Here is a 16631-nt window from a genome sequence, read left to right as displayed (position 1 = left end):
AAATCTCACCAGCAGAGGAATTTAAATTCGATTAATTAAATAGCCCTGAATGAAAGATTAATCTCAAAATGGTGACGGTGAAACTCGTGAATTGTTGTAAAAGCCCATCTGGTTCGCCAGTGTCCTTTAGGGAAGGAAATCTGCCGTCCTTACCCAGTCTGGCCTACATGTGATTCCAGAGCCACAGCAAAGGGGCTGCCTCTGAAATGGTCTAGCAGATCCTCAGTTACTCGCTACCATCTAAAATTGGGTGGTAAATGCTGGCCTTGCAGTGAATTAAGTAAAAGCTGCTCACTTAATATTTAACGGTGTCCATTGGTTAGGCTGCCAAGCAGAGGGTGAAGCAGACTGGCTTCTAATCCTTAACATGCTGATACCATTAGAAATAAACACATGTAGAATCCTACAGTGCAGAAGGCGGCCATTCAGCCTATCAAGTCTGCAATTCCACCCAGGCCCCATCCCCATAACTCTAGCTAGTCTCCTGGCACTAAGGGGCTGTTTAGCATGACCAATTCACCTAACCCGCATGTCTTTCCAACTGTGGAAAAAAACCAGAGCACCCGGAGGAAACCCACGCAGACATGGGGAGAATGTGCAAACTCCACACACTGACCCAAGCCGGAAATCAAACCCAAGTCCCTGGTGCTGTGAGGCAGCCGTGCTAACCACTGTGCCACCGTGACGCACCATATCAATGATTGCTTAGAACGTAGGCGTAGAACATTACAGTGCAGTACAGGCCCTTTGGCCCTCAATGTCTGAGCTATGTCTGAACCCAAGATCAAGCTATCCCACTCCCTATCATTCTGGTGTATTCCATGTGTCTATCCAATAACCGCTTGAGTTCCTAAAGTGTCCGACTCCACTATCACAGCAGGCAGTGCATTTCACACCCCAACCACTCTCTGAATAAAGAACCTATCTCAGACATCCCTCCTATATCTCCCACCATGAACCTTATTGTTATGCCCACTAGTAACAGCTACATCCACCCGAGGAAATAGTCTCTGCACGTCCACTTTATCTCCCTCATCATCTTATAAACTTCTATTAAGTCGCCTCCCATCCTCCTCCGCTCTAAAGAGAAAAGCCCCAGCTCCCTCAACCTTTCTTCATAAGACCTGCCCTCCAAACCAGGCAGTATCCTGGTAAATCTCCTCTGCACTCTCTCCAATGCTTCCACGTCCTTCCTGTAGTGAGGTGACCAGAACTGCGCGCACTATTCCAAATGTGGTCTCACCAAGGTCCTGTATAGTTGCAGCATAACCCCACGGCTCTTAAACTCAAACCCCCGCTAATAAGCGCTAACGCACTTTAAGCTTTCTTTATGACTCTATCCACTTGAGTGGCAGCCTTCAGAGATCTGTGGATATGAACCCCAAGATCTCTGTGTTCCTCCATATTCCTCAGAACCCTGCTGTTGACCCTGTAATCCGCATTCAAGTTTGTCCTATCAAAATGAATCACCTAACACTTATCAGGGTTAAACTCTATCTGCCACTTTTCAGCCCAGCTCTGCATCCTATCACTGTCTCTTTACAGTGTACAAGAGCCCTCTACCTTATCCACTACTCCACCAATTTTGGTGTCATCAGCAAATTTACTAACTCACTAACTAAGTTTAAATACAAACCCAAGTTTTTATCTGAGTCATAGAATCATTTCCCGCCCTAACAGCGCTGTGGGTGTACCTACATCTCGGGAGCTATGGTTTTTCAAGAAGGCAGCTCACCACCACCACCACCAATGAGGGATGGGCAATAAATGCTGGATTCCCAGCAACGCCCATATCCCATGAAATATAAAAAAAATCAGCAAGTACAGGAGTAGGCCACTCGGCTATCCAGTTAGTTCCATGCTCCCTGCCTGCTCTTTCCAACTCATTCTGCAAATTTTCCCCCATCTTGTATTCACTCCGTTTTCTTTTGCAAGTTAATATTGAATCTGCTTCTGATGGCCTTTTAGGGCGTCCCAGATCTCGCAACTAGCTGGATTTAAAAATAAAATTCTCAATGCCTGGTTCTGATACCAATTGCTTCAATCTCTCAGGTTGTTAACAGGTTTTTTTTTATATTTTTGTTACAGGTCCTCGCACAATGAGCTGGAGAAGCACAGGTGAGTGTGGAGAAAGTGGAATTGAGGGTAGATTCTGGAACGCTTGTGTTGTGGATTTAAAACTGCATCGTTGCTGTCTGTTGCGCGCTGGAATGCAAGCACGTGTGTGGTGGTGAAGCTGGTTGAAATCATCCTGAACAATGATTCTCCCGCCCCACCATCACCACTCCTAACTTAACCTTCATGAGGAGTTTGCAATACTGTTAAGACTTGTCTAACATTACCCCCCCCCCCCCCCAACCCCGCGCAGCACAGTGGTTAGCACTGCTGCCCAACAGCGCAAGGGCCCCAGGTTCAATTCCAGCCTTGGGTGACTGTCTGTGTGGAGTTTGCATGTCCTACCCCCTCCCATCTGTGTGGGTTTCTTCCGAGTGCTCTGGTTTTCTCCCACAGTCCAAAAGACGTAATGGTTAGGTGCATTGGCCATGCTAAATTCTCCCTCAGTGTACCCGAATAGGTGCCAGAGTGTGGCCACTGGGGAACTTGCACAATACCTTCATTGCAGTGTTAATGTAAGCCTACTTGTGACACCAATAAATAAACTTTAAATAATCTTGAGCCACCCAATGCTGTTAGGATCCTGAGATGGTTCGGGTACTTCCTGGTACATGGCAGCTTGTCTTGTTGGGTGGCGTTCATCAAGGGTGAGAGGAAGGTCAAGTGGTCATACAATTGCTGTGCTCAGAGCCTGGATTAGATTGACGTTGAGCATCAGAAGCTGGTCACCTTGTCTGGATGTGTAGAATCGGGGGGTTGGGCAGCAAAAACATATCCATAGAAACAAAATTTCAGTGAGTGAGTGGCCAATCTGTGGAAGGGGCTCCCTCAGGATTGGGCAGAGATGGGATTAGTACAGATTCACTCATAAGTGGATTAGAGATTTTGTTGTTTCTGAGAGTAACATTTTGGTGTGATGGTATGCGAGTAATTTGAGTTGTGATTTGCTAAGTGTGATGTGCTTGGGAGGGGCTGGTCACTTCGGAACAAAGCTGTCCTCATGTTTGGATCTGTTGTAGACAAAGTGATGGAGATAGATTAAGTTGTGATTATTGTTGTAGCTCGTTACCAGCGTGGTAGAAGGTGGACTAAGATAGACCTCGTGTCCCTAACAGGAGGAAATGTAAAGGCTGGACGTTGCTCTTCTTTAAGAGGAAATAGGGGGAGGCCACAGGAGGAGGCCACTCAGCCCATCAAGCCTGCTCCACCATTTAAACAGTTGTGGCTGGTCATCTGTCTCTGTGCTGTTTTCTCCCATTGTCTTGATGTTGGTCATATCTAGAAATCTTACTGCTTTCCGTCTTTGACATCCTCGCTGAGCCCTCTGGGGTAGAGAACCGCACAGGTTCACCAATCTCTGAATGAAGAAAGTTCTCCTCATCTCAGTGCTAAATGTCTCCCTGTTTCCTGAGACTGTGTCCCAGTGGTTGTAGACCAGCAGCCAGTGGTTGATGACCAGTGAACTTGTATGATGTGGGGAACGGGCCTTGGCTTCAGATGGGAACATCTTTCCTACGTCAACCTTGTCAACACCCGGGTTATTTATCAGGTTATTGTTACTCATCCCAGGCAGTTTCCTGGGATAGCAGGTCTGTCACGTGAGGAGAGATTTAGCTGGCTAGGATTAAATTCATTAGAGTTTAGAATTTTTTAAGTTTGGTGAAATCACCTCTCACTCTTCTAACCAGGTAGATTCAGAAAGAACGTTCCTATGATAGCAAAGTCCAGAGCTAGAGGTCATAGTTGGAGGATAAGAGGTAGAACTGAGATGAGGAGAAATTTCTGCACCCAGAGGGTGGTGAATGTGTGGAATTCATTACCACAAAATGTAGTTGAGACCAAAACTTTGTGTGATTTCAAGAAAAAATTAGATATAGCCATTGGGGCTAAAGAGAGATGGAGGGAAGGGGGAATCAGGATATTGAATTTGATGATCGGCCATGATCGAGATGAATGGCGGAACAGGCTAGAAGGGCCAAATGGCCTGCTTCTATTTCTGTTATTCTTCAGCCTTTTCCTTTTGTGGAGAAAGGAGCCCAGGCCGAATTTTGACTTTCCTCATAGTTACACTTTCTCAGTTCTTGTATATCGTCCTAGTAATTTTTTTTGCAGCTTTTCCATTGCCTCTACAGCCGAGACCAGAACCCACCCAGCCCTCCCAACTGTGACCTATCCAAGGTTCGATATAAAGATTAACGTAACTACCCTACTTTTCATGGTGAGAACTGTATCAGCCGCGTAAGATTCCTTTCTCGTTGTTGCTGATTGGTGACCAGAAACCTTTTGCACTGTGTGCTACAGTGAATGTCAGATCTAGCTTTAGATAGATGGAGCTGGGTGTTCTCCTTGTTAGGTGCACGGTTGCAGTGTGATGTCAGAGAACCTTGCAGTACCTGTGGGATCTCTTATTTTCAATTCCTACTTGCGATGTGTGCCTGTTGCTGACCACGTGGTTATTTCTCTTCAACCTGTAACCCTCCTGAGAAGGTGATGGGTATAGAGGGGTATGGGCCAAACGCAGGCAATTGGGATTAGTTTAGGGGTTTTAAAAAAAAAATGGGCAGCATGGGCACATTGGGCCAAAGAGCCTGTTTCCATGCTGTAAACCTCTAATACTGGTTCTTCTTTCTCCACCAGTTCCAGCCAACTTCCTTCATTTCACTCCGAGGGTTTTGGCATAAGAAGGCCATGTGGCCCATTGCGCCTGTGCTAGTACCATTGAAAGAGCCATCCAATTAGTCACTGCTGTCACAACACTTACTAGCTCTTCACCACCCTTTTCCCCTCCAAGTATCTAGTCAGAGAATGGGTGCAGACTTGATGGGCTGAATGGTCTCTTTCTGCACTGTAGGGACAAAAGACAAACTCCAGATGAGGGGAGAGAAGTGAATCCCCTTGACATTCAATGGCATCACCATCACTGAATCCCTCACTATCAACATAGAACATAGAACATTACAGCGCGGAACAGGCCCTTCGGCCCACAATGTTGCGCCGACCAGTCTTATTTTTAAAAAAAAACATTGACCCACTAATCTAAACCAATCCCTTTTCATCCATAAACCTATCCACCAATCTCTTAAACGCCCCCAAACTAGGCGCATTTACAACTGCAGCAGGCAGGGCATTCCAGTCCCTCACCACCCTCTGGGTAAAGAACCTGCCCCTGACATCCGTCCTATAACTACCCCCCCTTAATTTAAAGCCATGCCCCCTCGTGCTAGCTTTCTCCATCCGAGGAAACAGGCTATCACCATCCACCCTATCTAAACCTCTAATCATCTTATATGTTTCTATAAGATCCCCTCTTAGCCGCCTTCTTTCCAGTGAAAACAACCCCAAATCCCTCAGTCTCTCCTCATAGGATCTCCCCTCCATACCAGGCAACATCCTGGTAAACCTCCTCTGCACCCTCTCCAAAGCCTCCACGTCCTTCCTGTAATGTGGGGACCAGAACTGCACACAGTACTCCAAGTGCGGCCGCACCAGAGTTGTGTACAGTTGCAACATGACGCTGCGACTCCTAAATTCAATCCCCCTAGTTTCTTCTCCTTCAAGAACTTTCTTTGATCCTACTTATTGGATTTAGTTCCTAAGAACGTTGGATCGTGGGAGCAGGGGTAGGCCATTTGGCCCCTCCAGCTTGCTCCCCTCATTCAGCTAGACCATGGTTGATCTTCTAGTTAATGGCATTTTCCCTCACTATCCCCATAGCTTTGAAATCTTTAATATGTAGATATCTATCATGCTCTGTCTTGAACACACTCAATGCCTGAACCTCCACAACCCTCTCTGGAGGAGGGAGTTCCAAAGATTCACCATCCTCCGAGCAAAGAACTTTCTCTTCAATGACCTGCCCCTTCATATGAAATGGTCAGACCTGCTTCTTGTGTCCCCAGCCAGGGAGAAATACCCTTCCTGCATCCACCCTGTTACACTCTGTAAGAATTTTACATTCAAATGAGATCATCTCTCAAAGAACAAAGGAAATTCCAGCACAGGAAGAGGCCCTTCAGCCCTCCAAGCCTGCACCGATCATGCTGCCCGACTGAACTAAAACCCCCTACATATTCCTCAATTCCCATTCTGTTCATGTATTTGTCCAGATGCCCCTTAAAAGTCACTACTGTGTCTGTTTCTATAGCCTCCCCCAGCAACGAGTTCCAGGCACCCACTACTCTCTCTGTATAAAAGATCTGCCTCGTACATCTCCTTTAAACTTTGCCCCTCACACCTTAAACCTGTGCCCCCCTAGTAATTGACTCTTCCACCATGGGAAAAGCTTCTGACTATCCACTCTGTCCATGCCTCTCATAATCTTGTAGACTTCTATCAGGTCTGCCCTCAGTGAGAACAAACCAAATTTCTCCAACCTCTCCTCATAGCTAATGCCCTCCATACCAGGGCAACATCCTGGTAATTCTTTTCTGTACCCTCTCCAAAGCCTCCACATCCTTCTGGCAGTGTGGCGACCAGAATTGAACACTATATTCCAAGTGTGGCCTAACCAAGATTCTATAAATCTACAACATGACTTGCCAATTTTTAAACTCAGTGCCCCAGCCGATGAAGGTGAGCATGCCGTATGCCTTCTTGACTACCTTCTCCAGCTGCATTGCCACTTTCAGTGACCTGTATACCTGCACACCCAGATCCCTCTGCCTATCAATACTCTTATGGTCCTGCCATTTACTGTATATTTCCTATCTGTATTAGACCTTCCAAAATGCATTACCTCACATTCGTCTGGATTAAACTCCATCTGCCATCTCTCCGCCCAAGTCTCCAACTGATCTATATCCTGCTGTATCCTCTGATGGTCCTCATTGCTATCCGCAAATCCATCAACTTTTGTGTTGTCTGCAAACTTACTAATCAATCCAGTTACATTCTCCTCCAAATCATTTATATATATTGCAAACAGCAATGGTCCCAGCACTAATCCCTGAGGTATGCCACTTATCATAGCCCTCCATTCAGAAACGTACCATTCCACTGCTATCCTCTGTCTTCTTTGACCGAGCCAGTTCTGTATCCACTCTCATTCTTCTAAACTCCACTGTGCCACCGTGCTGCCCCAAGTCAGCGACCTGATGCCGCGGGTCAGTGGCTGGAAATTCTGCACTGAGTAACTCACCTACCTCCCCAGAGCCGGCCCACCATCTATAAGGAGTATGGAATATTGTCCACCTGTCAGGATGGGTGCAGCTCTACCAACATTTGAGACGCGTTTTGAACAATTGCTGACCTTGCAGTGTACTAATTGCCCTCTAACTGAATACTTTGCCTAGGCATTGCTGTGGGTCTGGAGTCACCAGACCAGGCAGGGGCAGCAGATTTCATAAAATGTGCGGATTTGATGGATTAGCCATGGTAGATATGTGGGGTTTCAGGGATAGGGAGAGGCCCTGAGTGAGATGGTCTGGCAGAGAGTCAGTGCAGACTCGATGGGCTAACTGGCCATCTTCTGTGCTGTAGGGTTCCTATGATTCTAATTCCATGTTTTTATTGAATTCAAATTTCACCATTTCTCATGGTAGGATTTGAACTCGGGTGTCCAGAACGTTACCCTGAGTCTCTAGAATACTAGCCCAGTGACAATTCCACTATGCCACCACCTCCCCGATTATACTTAAACTTGTTGGTTGGTCATGAATGTGCTCTGCATCAGAATGCACTGTCTGTGTTTCTCTCTTTCTCTCCCCCTCCGTCACTGTACTTTGTCACATGTATTAGCATACCGTGAAAAGTATTATTTCCTGAGTGCTGTACAGACGGAGCATACCATTCATAGAGAAGGAAAGCAGACTGTGCAGAATGTAGTGTTACAGTCTAGCTAGGGTGCAGAGAAAGTCAACTTTAATACAAGGCAAGTCCATTCAAAAGTCTTGACAGCAGCAGGGAAGAAGCTGTTCTTGAGTCGGTTGGTACGTGACCTCAGACTTTTGTATCGTCTTCCCACGGAAGAAAGTGGAAGAGAGAATGTCCAGGGTGCGCAGGGTCCTTGGTTATTCTGGCTGCATTTCCCAAGCGGGTAGTGTAGACAGAGTCAATGGATGGCAGGCTGGTTTGCCTGATCGATTCCCTCCCTAACTCTAGTCACCACTTTTGTATTGCACGTTCATTCAAGATGCTGAATGTGTGAAATGAAAGATGTGAAAAATCCCATGGTCACCTAACTGGACAGAGTGTTCCAGTTAGTTTTCTGCCCAACACTCATCCCTACACTATAAAATCCCTCAGACCTGCTGCCCCGTTATTATCTTCTGGGATCTTTCGGTGTCCTGATTTAAGTAAAGTTTGTTTATTAGTCACGAGCAAGACTTACATAAACACTGCAATGAAGTTACTGTGAAATTTCCCTGGTCGCCACACTCTGGCACCTGTTCAGGTCAATCCACCTAACCAGCACATGTCTCAGACGGTGGGAGGAAACCTGTGCAGACACGGGGAGAACATGCAAGCTCTACACAGACAGTGACCCAAACCGGGAATCGAACCCGGGTCCCTGGCGCTGTGAGCCAGCAGTGCTAACCACTGTGACACCAAATGCTCTAACTGATGCAACTGTGGCTATTTTGAAGTAGTGTTTGTGTGGAGCATTAAAGGTTATTTGAGACACTGGGTGAGGTGCGATGTGAAGTTACACCTCTTATTTTCTAAAACTACATTTGATTTTTGTTTCGGCAAGGAATCAGAGTGGGTTCCGTGCAGTCTCTGAATGTGAAAGTTCACAGAACAGATTGTGGGTTTTCAAAGATAATTGTGAACTTTCTATCCTCCTCCTGTTTTCTGTTGTCACTTTGAGTTTGCTCAGACCTGCACAGCTTCAGAGGGAGGTGAGTGAGCTTTCTGTCTGGCTGCTTTGTCTTTTTGCTAGATGTCTCACTGAGTTAAAATTTCACAGTTGTGAGTCATGCTGTCTGCCAGATCATTCCTCCCCGTCTCTTCCCTCACTCAGCACATGTTTATTTGCAAGGAAGCATTGCTTGTGCGTGGCCTTGCTCAGTGTTCTGTGGCTGGGGTTGTCTCACTGCGGCAATGCAGCCTCTTCAGCGAAGGAGGAATGAAAAGAAAACGCAGTGTTGGAAATATTCAGCAGGTTTGGCAGCATCTATGGAGAGAGTTAACTTTTTCAGGTTTTGTGAGGTTTTGTCGGTGAATGTGCACGTGCATTAGGAACAGGCCGCTCAAGCCTGCTCCAACATTCAATAAGATCCTGGCTGATCTGATTGTAACTCCAACCCCATGTTCCTAGCTATCACCACCTTTCTCATTCACTGGCTAACCTGCATTTATTGCCCATCCTTACTTGCCCATGAATTGAGTGTCTCACTCAGCCATTTCAGAGAGCAGTTAAGAGTCAACCACATTTGCTATGAGTCCGGAGTCACATGTAGGCCAGACTGGGTAAGGGTGGCGGATTTCTTTCCCTAAAGGACATTACTGAACCAGATGGGTTTTTCCGACAATAGTTTCATGGTCATCAGTAGATTCCTAACTCCAGATATTTTTCTAATTTTTGAATTTTATTGAATTCATCTGCCGTGGTGGGATTCGAACCCGCTTCCCCAGAATGGAGTTTCTGGATGGTCTCGCGATAATACCACTAGGCTATCGTGGCGCCCCACTTCCCTACCTTAAAAATATTCAAGCATTCTGCTTTTACTGTCATTTGAGGAAGTGTGTGCCAGAGACACTCAACTCTAAGAAAAGACATTCTCCTCATCTGTCTTAAATGAGTGACTCTGTATTTTCAAACATTGACCTCTCGTTCAAGATTCTCCGACAGCATCCACCCTGCCAATAGGCTGCAGCATCTTAGGTTTTGATCAAGTTGCCTCTTACTCTTCAGAACTCTGGTGGATACAAACCTAACCACGCCAACCTTTCTTTTTAAGGCCTACCCCACCCTCCCCCACCCAATTCCTGGAATTAGTCTCACAAACCACCTAACTGCTTCTAGTGCAATTACATTCTTCCTTAAGTAAGGAGACCAGGGCGAAGTCTACAAGATTATGACAGGCATAGACAGAGTGGATAGTCAGAAGGTTTTTTCCCAGGGTGGAAGAGTCAGTTACTAGGAGGTACAGGTCTTAAGGTGTGAGGGGGCAAGGTTTAAAGGAGATGTACGAGGCAAGTTTTATTTTACACACAGGGTGGTGGGTGCCTGGAACTCATTGCCGGGGGAGGTAGTGGAAGCAGATATGATAGTGAGTTTTAAGGGGCGTCTGGACAAATACATGAATAGGATGGGAATAGAGAGATATGGTCCAGGAAGGGTAGGAGGTTTTAGTTCAGTCGGGCAGCATGTTCGGTGCAGGCTTGGAGGGCAAAAGGACCTGTTCCTGTGCTGTAATGTTCTTTGTTCTTCTGTACACGTTTCTGCAGTGATCTCACCAATGCTCTGCACAACCAAAGCTAACCACCTACTTTTGTAATCAATTCCCCTCGCAATGAACAATAACATTCTATTAGCTTTCCTCGTTACTTGCTGTATACCAACCTGTCGCCATTCAAGCACTAGGACACCCAGATCCCTCTGCACCCTCAGTCTGCCTTTATCCTTGACCACCACCTTGTGCAAGTGCTAACTCTAACAAGTATCTTTTGAGTACCTCACCAACCACCCCCCCACTCCTCTGAGAGTTGCCTGTTGATCATGTGCCAGTCTGGATGTTGAATGGTAGATGGTTCCTGCCCTGTTTTGGGAGTCAGGAGATTATTTTTAAGTTTGGCCTTTTTGAGTTGGACTCCATGTTCTGTGAGTTGCCAGCTACTGTGTCATTGCGAACGCACACCAGAGAAGGTTCTGGGTTCAGTCTGCACAGATATTATCACCCAAATCCAGGTTGAAACGACCCAGTGAAGTACTGAGAGAAGGCACTGCACTCTCTGACATGCTCTCTTTTAGGCTATTCTTTGTTATCCGTCAGCCAGTATCAATATTTCCCATTTGTGGGAGCTTGCTGTGCACAAACTGACTGCAGCATTTCATATATTACAATGGTGATTGCACTGCCAGAGTATCTCATTGTCTGTTAAATCTCCTGAGGTTGTGACAGATGCTACATTAATGAATATCTTTTTTGTGGGTGGGAGTGCCTCCTTGTTTTTAGTTGACCCCCATCCATCTGAGAGGGTCACTGTGATTGCCAAATAACTAATTGGCTTACAAGATGCAAGTTTTCCAATTGGTGGTTGTTGTGTGTGTGTGGAGGGAGGGTGGGGGCTCTGTTTTGATCTATACTATTGGCCTGGGTGACCAGATCATCACTGCAAAGATTGCCCAGAACTTGAAGCTCAAATGTAATAATGAATGGAGGCTGCATGCCTGTGTGGGCACACGTGCCGTGCACGCCCACATAACCTATTTGGTTTCTGCCTGACTTCACAGAGTCGGGGTGGGGGGTAGAGTAGGTGTGGGTGATAGGGTGCACCTCTGGGTGGAGATCCATATGGCCAGTCTTAACACTCCCACTAGCTTTCAGGTCAACTAAATTTTAAAAGTTTATTTATTAGTGTCACAAACAGGCTTACATTAACACTGCAATGAAGTTACTGCGAAAATCCTCCAGTCGCCACACTCTGGCTCCTGTTTGGGTCAATGCACCTAACCATTGTGCCTTTGGAATGTGGGAGGAAACTGGAGCACCCAAAGGAAACCCACGCAGACATGGGGAGAATGTGCAAACTCCACACAGGCAGTGACCCATTCCAGGAGTTGAACCCGGGTCCCTGGTGCTGTGAGGCAGCAGTGCTAACCACCGTGCTGCACTGACCAGTGGTGTCTTGCTCCCTGTGACTATCGAGCCCTCTTTGTAATCGCAGTTGATGAGAGTTGAGCAGGATTTGAATCTTTGTGATACAGGTGCAGGCGTTTGGACACCATCTGCATTGACTTCTGCTGTTTTTGATTGCAGGCGAGCCAAGCTGAGGTTATACTTAGAGCAGCTGAAGGAGCTAGTGCCCCTTGGACCAGACTGTTCGCGGCACACCACTCTCAGTCTACTGAAGCGAGCGAGGACTCACATCAAGGTAAATAAACGAGACTGTTCAATTGAGTTCACTTCTTGTTTGGGACCTGTTTAATCGGCGAGCTCTCACATTCACCTCTTCGGTCACTTTTGAGGTGCTAAGTTTTGGTTTTGAAAACAAAGGAAGTAATTTCTGAGGTCACCAGCCAAGGAACCAGAGGGGAGGTGAAATTTATTTGTGGACGGTGTCCTGTTGATGTGATATGGGCTGTGTCTGAGAGGATTGTGGCTCTCTGGGAAGCGATCTCCATCCTGTGAGCAGGAGGTTGTAGTTTCCAGTTCCACTGCAGGACCAAACACCAAGTCCATGCTGACACCAGTCCAGCTCTGAGAGTGTGGTGCACTGTCAGAGGAAGCTGCTTTTTGGAGCAGACATTAAACTGAGGCTGCTGTCTGCCCCCTCCCTTTTGTACAGTTGTCTACAAGATGTAGGAGCTGCTGGCTGGGCCAGCATTGAGGATGTGGTGCTGGGGTGTCAATGTGAACCGCTGCAGCCCCTGAAGTGTAGATACATCCACAGTGCTGTTATGGAGGGAGTTCCAAGATTTTGAGAGGTGACGCACTTTTTGGAACGAGTAATTTGAAAAGAAAGTATTCAATGAATGGTAGGACACTAGGAAGTTCTGTGGAACAAAGGGACCTTGGTGTGTTTATCCACAGATCTCTGAAAGCAGAAGGACATGTTAGTAGGGTGGTGAAAAAGGTATATGGGACACTTGCCTTTATCAATCAAGGCATAGATTACAAAAGCAAGGAAGTCGTCATGTTGGAGTTGTATCGAACTCTGGTGGAGTCACAGCTGGAGTACTGTGTGCAGTTCTGATCTCCACATTCACGGAAGGATGTGATTGCACTGGAGGGGGGGTGCGGAGGAGCTTCACCAGTATGCTGCCTGGGGTGGAGCATTTAACTTATGAAGAGCGGTTGAAGAGGCTTGGGTTGTTTTCATTGGAGCAGAGAAGACTGAGGCATGACCTGAAGGTGTACAAGATTGAGGGACATGGACAGAGTGGATAAGGAGTAGCTGTTCCCCCTTAGTTGAAGGGTCAGTCACGAGGGGACATGGGTTCAAGGTGAGGGGACAGGAGATTTAAGGGGGAATGTGATTGAAAAATGGAATGTGCTGCCTGGGAAGGGTGGTGGAGACGGGATGCCACAATCCTTTATAAAGTATCTGGATGAGCACTTGGCACATCATAACATTCAGGGGCTATGGGCCAAGTGCTGGCAGATAGGATTAGATGGGAATTCAGTCGTTTCTGATGTGTTCGTGTGAACTCAATGAGCTGAAGGGCATCTTCTGCGCTGTATGATTCCACAGTTCTATGATGTTGACCCAGCGATAGTGAAGGAGTGTAACGTACACCATGACCGCTATTTGGAAGAAGGGCAAGGGAGTCCTTTGCTGAGTCCTGCGTCTATATTTATCCCTCAGGCCAGCATTAGTTACCGTGTCCCCTGCATTGGCCACACTTGCCAAGAAGTACTCGGGCGGCTGGAAAGTGCTTTGGGATCTCTTGGGGTCGTGCCAGGTGCTATAGAATTGCAAGTCTGTCTTCATTCATTGCTCCCTTTTCTCTTGGGCAGAAGTTAGAAGAGCAAGACAAGAAGGCCCTCCACCAGAAGGAACAGCTCCAGCGTGAGAGACGGTATCTAAGGCGTCGGCTGGAGCAGCTGGCCGTGCAGGGGATGGAGAGACTGCGCACTGACAGCCTGGGGTCAGCCATTTCCACTGACCGCTCCGATTCTGAGCAAGGTGAGATCACGAGCTTTGCAGGAGCAGAGATGGACCGTGTGAAATGTTCACAGCAGCACACCCTGGGAGGTGTGACTCCTGAGGTGGCTGACTGGCCTCTGGCACATCCCCCCTACCTTCCCCTCCCTCCCCCGGCCAAGTTTCAATCACTACAATAGCAGAGTCGTGGAGCTGACTGACCGAGTCGATAGAGAGAGGTGGCGACAGAGTTAAAAACTTTCCAAACTAAAGGATCAGATTGCCGGAATAATCCTGTCAGAGTACGTGGCAAGGGCAGATGCAAGGCCATTCGGCCCATCAAATACCATCCCTTAGGGGGGTGCTGCACTGACAGAAATTGAACTGAGGCCCCGTCTGCCTGCAAGGGTGGATGTGAAAGATTTTGTGTTACTGTGGGTGGCACGGTAGCACAGTGGTTAGCACTGCTGCTTCATAGCTCCAAGGACCTAGGTTCGATTCCCAGCTCGGGTCACTGTCTGTGTGGAGTTTGCACATTCTCCCCGTGTCTGCATGGGTTTCCTCCGGGTGCTCCGGTTTCCTCCCACAGTCCGAAAGATGTGTGGCTTGGGTTGATTGGCCCTGCTAAAATTGCCCCTTAGTGTCCTAAGATCTGTAGGTTAGAGGGATTAGTGGGTAAATGTGTCGGAATATAGGGGTAGGGCCTGGAGGGATTGTGGTCAGTGCAGACTTCATGGGCCAAAGGGCCTCTTTCTGTGTTGTAGGGTTTCCACAATTTCTATGACTATTCATGGGAGTGCAATGAAGGTTTAACTAGGCTGATTTCTGTGGTGGCACGATGTCATATGACAAGAGACTGGGGTGGCACAGTGGTTAATGCTGCTGCCTCACTCTGCCAGGGTCCCGGGTTCGATTCCCGGCTTGGGTCATTGTCTCTGTGGAGTTTGCACGTTCTCCCTGTGTCTGCGTGGGTTTCCTCCGAGTGTTCCGGTTTCCCCCCCCCTCACTCCAAAGATTGGCCATGCTAAATTGACCCTAGTGTCAGAGGGATTCGCAGGGTAAATGTGTGGGGTTACGGGGATAGGGCCTGGGTAGGATTGTCGGTGCAGACTGGCCTCTTCCTGCACTACAGTGTTTCTATGAAGTCTATATTCACTGGAGTTTTGAAGAGTGAGAGGGGATTCACAAAATTCTAACCAGGATTGACGATTCAGAAATAATGTGCCCAGAACATCCATCCCAGAAAGGCTGAAAGGCCTCCTGCTGGGATTCTGTGGGAGCTTGCTATTGCACAAACGGGCTCCCTCATTTACTTGTTCTCGGCTGACCAGTGTGAAGAATTGTGAGATGGTTTTTTGCAATAATAGTGGGTTGGGGGGGGGGGCAAGTAAAGGGGAAAGTGGTGGGGGCGGGGGGGGGGTCGGAGGAGCCAGCTCTAACGATTAGCTTGAAAGTAGAACATTGCTTTAGTCTTTTTAATTTGACTCCGACACTTGGGGCACTTCCAACGCACGTCATTGGCTGTAAAGTGCTCGGACGTGCCCGCTGACCGCTGTGTAAATATAAGTCGAGTCTTTCTTTGACAGAATCACTTTTACCTCTCTCTCTCTCTCTCTCTCTCTCTCGAGCAGAAGCTGACGTTGACATTGAAGGGATGGAGTTTGTTCCCGGGGAGTTGGACAGTGTCGGCAGCGCCAGCGATGTCGATGACCACTACAGTTTCCGGAGCAGTTCCAGTGACAGCGGATACGCAGATTCCCGCACAATCACACCGCGGCTCTCATAGTGGCTGCTTCGGTACTGGCAGAGGACCACCACACATGTCAACGCAGGGCACTTATAAAACCGAATTTTTGTTCTTTTTTTTTGTCCCCCCCCCCCCCCCGCCCCCGAGATGTTAACTGCCACTCTTTTCACGGACACCCCCAACCACAGGGGCACTGGTATTGCTGTTCCCCTCCTGCAGTTCTTTGCAAGCCCGGCTCACCAATTCTGACCCTGACGGTGCTTGTTCTCGGCTGACCAGTGCAAAGAATTGTGAGATGGTTTTTTTTTTCCTGCAATAATAGTGGGCGGGAGGAACGGGGTGGGGTGGGGGGGTTGCAGGGGAAGGGGAAGCCAGCTCTAATGATTAACCTTGAAAGTAGAATATTGCTTTACTCCTTTTTATAATTTGATTTGGTTTGTTTTGCCTGGTTTCCAATCTGTTCGTAACAAGGATAGTGACGAGCGCGCTGCTGGCAGTGGTGTTGCTGGCTTTGACCTGAGTTGTCAGTGTGCTAACTGGAGACTGGGTTTTCTCCACCCTGTGGCTCCACTCCTTGGAGAAGCACTGACCGGCGTGTCTCCTATCGCGTATCCGACGTCTGCCTCTCCCGACGCAAGGGCGTTCCGCTTTTTCGTTTAGCAAAGTGACTAGACGGGGCACTCCGACTGAAGGTTTAAGCGCGCTGCTTAATGTTACGCGGAGCGTTTTTAAAAACAGGAAAACTCCGCAAATCGGCGTACCGAGCAAGGAAGGAAAACTAGAGAAAGCTGCTTCTGCTTCATTCAGTGACGATACACCGAGCATGCGGCAGTTTCATTATCCGTCTCATTTAGCCTGCTATTGAAATGTTAGCAATACTTAAAAAAAAAAGTGTTTGCTTTTACTGTCTGCTTGGTTTTAGTCATTAGAGCATGGCTTCTAGACAAATCGATCAATCTTTTAAGTACACATCTCTCAAGAGATCTTTCTCTTTTGGGGGGGGGAAGGGGGGAAGAGG

General features: G+C 47.6%; 1 protein-coding gene across 1 annotated transcript; it reads left to right on the top strand.

Moving 5' to 3' along the window:
• Positions 1-2052: 2052 nt before the first annotated feature.
• LOC145337695 (max dimerization protein 4-like) lies at positions 2053-15742 on the top strand (the record flags this gene model as incomplete). Its single annotated transcript, XM_080182525.1, has 4 exons — positions 2053-2118; positions 12039-12153; positions 13740-13908; positions 15498-15742. Coding segments are annotated over 4 exons (505 nt in total), but the record flags the coding sequence as incomplete, so codon positions are not given.
• Between the last annotated feature and the right edge of the window lie 889 nt (positions 15743-16631).

Source organism: Carcharhinus amblyrhynchos, unplaced genomic scaffold, assembly GCF_965287045.1.
Source record: "Carcharhinus amblyrhynchos unplaced genomic scaffold, sCarAmb.v2.hapA scaffold_61, whole genome shotgun sequence".
Lineage (NCBI taxonomy): Eukaryota > Metazoa > Chordata > Chondrichthyes > Carcharhiniformes > Carcharhinidae > Carcharhinus > Carcharhinus amblyrhynchos.
Note: the sequence above shows the minus strand (reverse complement) of the source record. Positions and strands in the feature narration are given on the sequence as shown.